Raw genomic sequence first — 10,508 nt, forward strand, 5'->3', positions numbered from 1 at the left:
GCATTAAATAGAACAGTTACACTACTGTAAAACAGAATAGTCACACTTAAAAAAAAAGAGAGGACAAGAACAGATACAAGAGAATTAAAGTGACCCTTTAAGGACTTCCCTGGTGGCGCAGTGGTTAAGAATCACCTGCCAGGGCTTCCCTGGTGGCGCAGCGGTTGAGAGTCCGGCTGCTGATGCAGGCGACACGGGTTTGTGCCCCGGTCTGGGAAGATCCCACATGCCGCAGAGCGGCTGGGCCCGTGAGCCATGGCCGCTGAGCCTGCACGTCCGGAGCCTGTGCTCCACAATGGGAGAGGCCACAACAGTGAGAGGCCCGTATACCGCAAAAACAAACAAACAAAACAACAAAAAAAGAATCACCTGCCAATGCAGGGGAGATGGTTTTGATCACTGGTCCAGGAAGATCCCACATGCCGCGGAACACCTAAGCCCACGCGCCACAACTACTGACCCTGCACTCCAGAGCCCGCGAGGCACAACTACTGAAGCCCAGTGCCTAGAGCCTGTGCTCTGCAGCAACAGAAGCCACTGAAATGAGAAGCCCGTGCACCGCAACGAAGAGTAGCCCCTGCTCGCCACAACTAGAAAAAGCCTGTGCACAGCAACAAAGACCCAACACAGCCAAAAATAAATAACATAAATAAAAATAAATTAAAAAAAAATTAAAACGTGACCCTTTACAGGAGACGGTCAACAGAGAAATCAGTTCCTGCCAGTACCGTATTTTCAGATGCTAAAAATACTCCAGTAAACTGTAGTATCAAATGCCAGAATCTCACTCAACATTTCCTGTAAGCCTGAAAACGTCTGAAACCAAGACACCACTGAGTATATCTGATACAGTTTATAAACTTAATAACTCCCCTCAGCCCTTAGCTTCTTCAGAAATGATCCTTCCAAATTTCAGTTTATTCTTTCAAGGTTTAATGGAAGTTTAAAAAAACTTCATGGATATTTCAAGACTTTTTAAAAATTACTTCTACACACAGAAATAGTTCTACAGGCCCCTCTGAAAGGACGCTAGAGACCTTTTCACTACCTGAATTCAGAGTTAAAATGCAGTGGTATAACTCTTAAGTCATGAAGAAGTACTTAAAAATATGCTCAGCCGGGCTTCCCTCGTGGCGCGGTGGTTGAGAATCTGCCTGCCGATGCAGGGAACATGGGTTCGAGCCCTGGTCCAGGAAGATCCCACATGCCGTGGAGCAGCTAAGCCCGTGTGCCACAACTACTAAGGCTGTGCTCTGGAGCCCATGAGCCACAACTACTGAAGCCCACGCGCCTGGAGCCCATGCTCCACAACAAGAGAAGCCACCGCAATGAGAAGCCCGCGCACCGCAACAGAGTGGCCCCCGCTCGCCGCAACTAAAAGCCGACATGCAGCAACGAAGACCCAACGCAGCCAAAAATAAATAAATAAATTTATTTAAAAAAATGCTCAGCCGGATAAAAGCAGTGTCACATAGTGAGGGGACAGTGGACTTAAAAGGAAAAAAACTAGGTGTGAGCCCTAAGTTGGCCACATAGTGGCCGGAGGACCCCTGGTCACTTAGCTTCTCTAAGACTCAGGGGCGTTACAACGATTAAATGAGAAAACACACTCCAAAAGACTTGTTAAAATAAAACCCTATACAAATATACACATCTGCTTATTGTGTTAAACAAAGCTTAGATGTGATTGATTTGCATAAAACATTGAAATAACTTTCAATTTATAAAGATGTCACCTAATGGCAAGACATGAAGTATATCAGCAGTCCAATTACAGCATACTCTGTATTACTGAAAATACCTTTTAAAAAGCCAAGGGACTTCCCTGGTGGCGCAGTGGTTGGGAGTCCGCCTGCCGGTGCGGGGGACACAGGTTCGAACCCTGGTCCGGGAAGATCCCACATGCCACGAAGCAACTAAGCCCGTGCGCCACAACTACTGAGCCCACGCACCTAGAGCCTGTGCTCCGCAGCGGGAGAGGCCACCGCAATGAGAAGCCTGTGCAATGCAACGAAGAGTAGCCCCCGCTCGCCGCAACTAGGGAAAGCCGGCGCGCAGCGGCAAAGACCCAATGCAGCAAAAAATAAATTAATTAATTAAAAAAAAAGCCAAGTCATATATCTTAATTACTTATTATGAACAAAAAAATCCCCTCCACTATAATGGTTTTATAATTATTTTGTTGTTGAACATATTCCTCATACTTACAGAGGCAGAAAAAATGAATGTGCAGTTTTTCTATGTTAAAACAATAAATTTGAAAATTTTCCACATTAAAAAAAAGCTTGAAATCTGATTATTCTTTTTAAAAATAAGACACGAAAGTTTACCTCTTCTGCTCAAAATTCTTCATATTACAAAGCCAACAACCTAATTGCTATTTTGTCTGAATGGGGACCTCTGGGCTGACTGGCAGAAGACATAAGGAAGCTACAATGGGCCTTGCAGAACAGAGTTGGCCCTTGGGATCCGTGAGTTCTGCACCTGCGAGTTCCACCAACCGCAGATGAAAAACACCAACACCTGTGGTTGGCTGAATCCGCGGATGTGGGATCCACAGGTCCCTGTCCACAGGGTGGACTCTGAGGGGCCTGAGCCCTCTCAGATTTTGGTGCCATAGGGGGTCCTGGAACGAATTCCCTGCAGAAACCCTGGAATGACTATACTGACGAATACTGGCCCCTAATTCAGGTGCTCTAAACACACTTGGGTCAACTACAGAAGCAGTTGAAGAATTCCAGCCAATAAACCCACTAACCCTGTAGATTCCAGATATGAGACTGATCTCTGCTTTCTCTTCAAACATTCCCAACTGTTTCAAAGCTGGCAAATACAGTGTCCAGAATTAAAACTGGAAACAGTCTAGAAAAATTATCAACAGACAGTGTCTAATTTAAAGAAGCTTCCATAGATAAAATCACAAACGAATAAGATTAACAATATCAAACCCTCAAATTCATATGACCCAGGACCTTGGCGCTGGTACAGACCTGCAGGAAGCGTTCTGCTTCCAGAGTCCTGGTACAGCCCAGAGTGGTCCTGCATGAAGCCATCACAGAGCAAAGGCTAGCAGCTGGGGACAGAGGTGCCCACACTGGGCCATCTGGCCTCTGGGTACCAGCACAGCCGCCTGCACTGTCCATCTGGAATGGTCCTCACAGCCCTGACTGCTCATCTGGGAGGCAGAGCTAGCACTTTTACGTTCTTACTTTTCTGACTTCAGTGAGAGGTCAGAAACTGAGACTATTCTTTCTGCCTCTCAGGTCTCTGCGAGATGAAGCGCTGTGACTCACTGCATGGGGAGCTGGGGCCCCCGCACCTGTCTCCGGAGTTAACAAGGCACTTAAGTCAAAGGCCGTGTGATGCACTCGGATCCGGAGCCGGGAGACCTCCTCCCTAACAGCCTTGGTCCCCTTCTCATCACAACGAGGACCCTGACAAGCTAACATGCAGAGTTAACACCACAGTCATGTGGTTTGAACCAGACAAGACAGATGAAAGTACCTAGCGACACCCATGCAGAGGCTCACAAAGCCCAGCAGCTCAGAATTACACGTGGACCACACCGTGCTGAGTCTCCTAAAAGATGCCTACATTTTAACAGCACCAATGTTCTTGTGAAGTTATTTAAAATTACTACAGTAAAATTCTAACCACCTTCTGTTCTTGTTAATATACTTCTAAACCAGCAGCTCAAATATAACTTTATCAAAATAAAGATGCTCAAATGCTACTTCTTGCTTCCCTGAGTCCCCAAACCTCGTGTTGCTCCTCCGTCCTCTGAGCAGTAGGTGCCCTTTGCATCGCTCTCCAAGGGCACTATTAGAAGCTGCTCGCGTTTCTTCAAGAAGCAAACTTAAAGTGGTCGGTGAGGAACGTGCACCGTTAAAGGGATGGAGGGAGATGACAACCAAACTACGTGAGGCCCCAGAGGCCCAGTGGAATCATCTCCAGGCCACAGTGGGTATCTGTACCCTTGGAGACTCTACCACAGTAACTAACAGAAATGTGTCACATCCCTCAGATGTGATGAAAGAAAAACACTGGAAAAGTATGAAAACCATTTGTCAAACAGAATTTTGCTCATTCCCACGCTGCTTTTTCTGTGATGGTCCTCTCACAGAGAGACGCCTCACCGGACCGCAGGTGCAGGTCCCGGCCTTGCATCTCACTCTGAAGTGGCGATCACCTGGAGTGCGGCCCTCTGCCAATCACCGATCTCTTCACCTTGATGATGACCTGTCCCACCCACCCCCGCCCCCAGTCAGGCACACTGCTGGAGATTAGACTCTCCTCAGCCGCCCCTGGAACGATCATCACTAAATCTGTATGAGACCACCAGCCCTGAAAAGGCAGGGAACATGTCTCATCAGCTTCTTCCTCAAAGCACTTAGCACGACATTGTGCAAATAACAGTTATTTCCTCCAACGCTTATTGAATGAGAAGTACGTGCTATGACTCAATTCTGTTGTAATCCGCCTAGCTTCATTTCGTCATCTTCTTGATTCCAAGACAATTTAAAAAACAAGTCACACAAAGCAGAATGGACTGCTCCTGGTTTCGTGGTGAAGACTGTCAGTCCCCTTCCTCCTTGGCACATGGCTGGTCCACGCTTCCCCATCGTGCTGGTAGCTGGAGGCCCCACAGAATGTGCGTAGAAGGATGTGCGCCTCTTCCAGGCCTGGCCATAAAAGCCTCTCCTGCTCCTTCCTCCGTCCGCTGCTCCCATCCAGAGAAGGGAAGGGTGACCCCAGAGAATCTTAGAGGCCAAACATTCGAAAAGGAAGACCCTCCAGCAGGCTGGGTCCTCGGATAACTGCTTTAAAGAGCACCACTCCTCCCGCACAATGCTCACACGCTCACACACTCACACACACAAAACTGCAACCACCTGAGGCTGTTATGGGATTGAGAAATGAGCTTGGATTGTGAGGTCATTACACGTTTGGATCTGTTTGTTACTGCAGTCACACCTACCCTAACCATTCTAGGATCATTTGAAATTGACACAAGTCACTTCCCTTATTCCCCTACATTTGTTAATCATAATTTATACCAAAAGGCTTGCAGGACTTCCCTGGTGGTACAGTGGTTAAGAATCTGCCTGCCAGTGCAGGGAACACGGGTTTGGTCCCTGGTCCAGGAAGATCCCAAATGCCACAGAGCAACTAAGTCTGTATGCCACAACTACTGAGCCTGCGCTCTAGGGCCCGCAAGCCACAACTACTGAGCCCACGTGCCACAGCTACTGAAGCCTGCGCGCCTAGAGCCCGTGCTCCGCAATGAAAAGAAGCCACCGCAAAGAGAAGCCCACACACCACAAAGAGTAGTCCCTGCTCGCCACAACTAGAGAAAAGCCTGTGCGCAGCAACGAAGACCCAACACAGCCAAAAATAAATTTAATTAATTAATTAAAACAAACAAACAGGGCTTCCCTGGTGGCGCAGTGGTTGGGGGTCCGCCTGCTGATGCAGGGGACGCAGGTTCGTGCCCCGGTCCGGGAGGATCCCACGTGCTGTGGAGTGGCTGGGCCCATGGGCCACGGCCGCTGAGCCTGTGCGTCCGGAGCCTGTGCTCCGCAATGGCGTAGGCCACAGTGGTGAGAGGCCCGCATACCGCAAAAAAACAAAAAAACTAAAACAAAAGAAAAAACAAAAGGCCTCCAAAATGTACAGGTTACAGACCTAAATGGACAAGCTGAAAATAATAAGTGCCTACAATTCCTGGAAGGAAAGATTATTAAAAAACCATTTAAAAAAAAAAATTAAGATAACTCACCAGCACAGGTGCCTGACTGGAGAAACAGCTCATAACAAGAACCCAGCTGGGTGGTTTTGCTAATCTAGAGAAACCCAACCTCGTCCTGTTAGCTCCCCACAAGCCTCCTGCCCTTCTCCGAGGGACTCCGTGCAGATCAAGCGGACACCCTCTTGTTTCTGGTGAGACAGCAAAGGTGCCCACTGCTGGCCCATCGTTACCAGGAGCAGGTACTTCACAGGCCAAACTGCTCCCTGAGAGAACTAAGAGCCCAATCTGAGCAACATGAACGGTGTTGGTCCCCAATTCCAGTGCGACAGAAAGTATTCATTCAACCCAGGCAGCACTCTGTAGTAATAAAACCACCCTGTATGTCTCTGAGAGACCTGCAACAATTATCTGTACAACTATATTTAATATAAGTCATTTATATACAAATTATTACTATTACTATAGTATGGTTTTTTAAATTTATTTATTTAATTAATTAATTTATTTGGCTGCGTTGGGTCTTCGTTGCTGCTCGCGGGCTTTCTCTAGTTGCGGCGAGCGGGGTCTACTCTTCGTTGAGGTGCGCGGGCTTCTCATCGCGGTGGTTTCTCTTGTTGTGGATCATGAGTTCTAGGCCTGCGGGCTTCAGCAGTTGTGGCTCGTGGGCTCTAGAGCGCAGGCTCAGTAGTTGTGGCACACAGGCTTAGCTGCTCTGCGGCATATGGGATTTTCCCAGAGCAGGGCTCAAACCTGTGTCCCCTGAATTGGGAGGCGGATCCTTAACCACTGCACCACCAGGAAAGTCCCTATAGTATGTTTTATTAACGTCTTCTTAATCATTGTTTAAGCGTGTATTAACATGTCTTCTGCCCTTAGGCTGAAAGCTTTATAGTCTGGTGGGAGGAGCAAGGCACTCGGCCCCAGCACCCAACACTCACTGGTCCATAAATATTAATGAAATGAATGCATTAAAAGAACAAATGCACAACTACGGCACTTCCCTCTGAAGAAGATGAGGTTGAGGTTGTCTTCTTTGGCTTTGAAATCCTACACTATGTTATAGGTCCAACGTGCTTCACAGTTTTTGGAAGTTCTTTCACGTACTCTCATCTGATCCTTGCACAATCCTGCAATTGTGCCAGGATGACACTGGGGCTCAGGTGATGGAACTTAGATCTTCTGACTCCTCAAGCCAGAGTTCCTTCTACGGAAGGTAATATTCTCTCTTCCACATCCAGAAATATTCAAAGCAGCTTCTAAAAACCTCAGCTTTAATTTCTCTGTCCCTTTTTAGAAATCACTGTGGAACACCATAACCAAAGATAGCAAGTATTTAGAAAATAGCAAGCATAAGGAAAATATCACAAAATACTGTACACTCAAAATGAAAAAACTTCCAAATATTTCGTCCCCATTAGCTCTACAAGAAGCAAAAGCAGAAAGGAAACACAACATCCAAGTCCTCACTCTCAGTGCAGAGCTGGGTCCCTGCCAGCACTACACCCCGCTTCCCTACAAACCCAAAGGTCCAGGCCCGCAGGCCCAACCTCACTTAGGTCCCCTCACACCCACAAACACCTGCTCCTCCCCTGGAAGAGCACTCACTTATTACAGCAAACAAGGATGGCAAGAGCTTTTCTACGTGTTTCTCGCAAGGAAAAGAAAGAACAGGGGAAGAACGGAAATACAAGAAAATAACCATTACTTACAGACTAGAATTTATAGATTTGAAAGGCTTTTTTCTACTGTCAATTCAACCCACAACCACTTTTAAGTATCTATGATTTCCCAGGTTCATTATAAACACCATGAGGGCTTCCTCTCTTGGCATCTCTGAGGTCAAATGCTATTTGAGACACTGAGGATTCAAAAACAAATGATGTCACTTGTCCATAAGGCAGCTCTCAAAACACACACAAATTACTATACATAAGGCACTATAAGTGCTACACAAATGCACTTATGAAATGAAGAAAAGTGACCAGTTAGGAAGGATGAAAAAGGCTTTATGAAGAGTTCAGCCTTGCAAGATGAGTAGGATCGGGGAAGGCAAAAGAAACAGTGTGTGCAGAAACACAGAGAAATAGCACACCAATGGTGTGCCGGTAAGCCGGGTTTCATTAGAACAAGAGGCTCATGGATTGTGGAAAAGGATGGAAAAGAATTTGGAAACACAGAGGATAAATGTCCTTAAATATAATGCCAAGGAATTTGGACTTTATCATGTAGGCAACTTGGCGAATCATCTCGCTTTTCTAAGCAGGGTCAATGACCAACCAAATTTACACATTAGAATGGTAACTCTGGAGGCAGGCAGAGGATGAGTAAACATGCAGACTGTCAAGAAAACAAGGCAGAAAGTCACTTTACCAACCAAGGCAAGAGGTGGTCAAGGCCTAAGGGTAACAGCAGCAAAAATAGGGAGAAGGGGAAAGTGAAGCCTAACAAGTTTTTTTGGACTGGTGAGACTGGAAGAGAAAAAACAAAACAGGTAACTGACGTTTCTAGCCAGAGCTCAATGATCACATCATTAACCACGTTAAAGAGTAAAGGAGAAATCGTGTTTTCGTTTTAATCACTTCTTCCGGGAATGAACGGAAAATGAAAGCTTTCAGTTTTGAAAATGGCTGTTTGTTCTGTTTTAAAATTATCTGTAGCATGCCAGGTTAAGCTCCGGGAGGTACTCTGAGATATGAGACTTGTCCTCAAACGTCTGTGAGTGACAACTGGAGACATAAGATTCAAGACGCTTTGGTGAGATGCTCTAAGAGCAGATGATTCCACTGACAGATGGGCAAAGACAGAATTCACATTCAATCTTCGAATAAAATCAGCCTAGGAAGGATAGAGGGGAATGACAAGCAGAGAAAGATGATGACAACAAATCTGAAATGAGAGTTCTAAGTCCAATACCAAGTTTGGTGTTCACACACTCACAGGTCACAAAACATGTCAAATGATCACGACACCGGAACCACGAAACACAACAAAAGATAAAGGAAAGAGGACAGCCAAGCAGCAAATCACAATGCCAATGGAAGCCACATGCGAAATGAGTCACTACAGGGCACACCACAAATTCCAAACACCTGCACAAAAAGGAATGAGCAGACCAACTGGGAAACCTTAAGACCCCAGTATAGCTCCATCCATTAGCTTACTGTCAAGATCTGTCCCCTCTACACCAAACTTTTACTCCAGAGAACCACAGGGGCTGTGGACAGGTTAACATACATTGTCATCTAGTTATCTCAAGGGGGACGCAGACCAAAATAAGCTCCTAAAGAAGGCAGGAGGTGCAGAACTGCATGTGGGATACCAGTTAAATAACCAATCATCTGAATTTAAAATACTGTCCTATACTGCAAACGTTTTGTTTTTAAAAGCAAGGAAGCTGAAGGCGTAAGGCAAGAGAAGGTGGAGTCACTGGCAATGAGGATGTGGAGGGGGATTAACAACAAAAAGTGTGAAACTACCAGATACCTCAACTTCCATTTGCACCAACACCAACAGCTGCGCTAAGACCAATGCTTGGCATGTCCTAAGACTTGATGCACTTCAAAGCACTTTTACACCTTCCTTTCTTTTGGAAGTGGCAAAATACAAGGGGACAATAACTTTGGCAAAGCTGATACTGGACTTGGTTCTATCTCTGATGATTATCCATATTACACTCAGTTAACCAAATTCAATCCGCTCACAAGTAAAATGAGCTTGTTTTGAGGTCTTTTTTCATTTTATCTCCCTTAATTTATTTGAGCAGAGTGCCAAGCAATAGCAGACCCTCACCAGGGGCTACCACCCTTCCTTCCAGAGGTCTTTATTAGCTGTACTCCCGTGGGAAAATCGCTAACTTCTTTAGGTCTCAATTTCCCCACCTGTCATGATGCCTTCCTTACAGGGTTGTTTGCGGATGAGATAATTAATGTAAAGTGGTTTGTAAACCAGAGTACAATACAAGATGTAAAGCAGAATTGTCTCCAGGCCTGGCAAATAGCAGCTGCTCCCATTTTATCTCTAAAGGAACTGAAAACACCAGGAAGGTTAAATGACGAGCATCCAGGAAGATCGGGTAAAGAACTCAACACCTACCCTCACGTCTCCCGTCACCCCACACAGCTTGCTCAGACCTCAAGTACCCTCCACCCGCTCAAGGCCCTCCCACATCACCTTAATTTTCTTAATACTCAGTTTAGGGGGAGGGCGACTGCAAACGAAAGAGGCAAAAGGATACCATAAAATGACTCGCCCAAGGTCAAAACAGCAGAGCAGAAGAAAAGGAAACGCTGGCTGCCCCCATTGGAGGCCACGTCTCCGCGACTCCCACACCGCCGAGCAGCGCCGCGCCCCCGCGTCCCAGGGCGCCTCGGCCTCCAGCGCGCGCGCCCCGCCGCGCCCCGCCGCGCCCCTCACCGCCGGCCCGCGCCCCTCTGCGTCCGCGCCCGGCCCCCAGTCCCCCGCGGACCCCCTGAGGCGGGACCCGCTGAGGAACCCAAAGGTTCAGCGTCCACACGACTGGGCCCGCCCGCGCCCCCTTCCACGCCGTCGGCCTCACGCACTATGGCGCTCCACACCGGGGGTCCCGCCGCCGCCGCCACCGCCTCCGGGCCAGAGCCGCCCGGACACCCAGTCCCAGCATCCCCCGGGCAGCGCGAGCCCGAGAAGGCCGCGGACTTCCTCCACCAGCTCCGCCCCCGCCGCAGCCCAGGGAAGAGCCCGCCGCCGGCGCTGACGGAATGCGCCCCTGGCCAATTGAAAC

At 47.5% G+C, this 10,508-nt stretch overlaps 1 protein-coding gene across 3 annotated transcripts in view; it reads right to left on the reverse strand.

The window, feature by feature from the left end:
• The window catches only part of FBH1 (F-box DNA helicase 1), a 47,572-nt gene extending 37,116 nt beyond the window's left edge, over positions 1 to 10,456 (reverse strand). The window contains exon 1 of one of the 3 annotated variants that reach the window (XM_033409166.2): positions 10,309 to 10,456. In XM_033409166.2, coding sequence (XP_033265057.1) covers position 10,309 — 1 coding nt within the window. In that variant the 5' untranslated portion in view covers positions 10,310 to 10,456. Of the gene's footprint in view, positions 1 to 135; positions 335 to 369; positions 2,960 to 10,308 lie in introns of those variants that run through there. The other 2 variants (XM_033409167.2, XM_049705358.1) reach the window with 2 other exon arrangements.
• Between the last annotated feature and the right edge of the window lie 52 nt (positions 10,457 to 10,508).

This window comes from Orcinus orca, chromosome 2 (genome assembly GCF_937001465.1).
Source record: "Orcinus orca chromosome 2, mOrcOrc1.1, whole genome shotgun sequence".
Classification (NCBI taxonomy): domain Eukaryota; kingdom Metazoa; phylum Chordata; class Mammalia; order Artiodactyla; family Delphinidae; genus Orcinus; species Orcinus orca.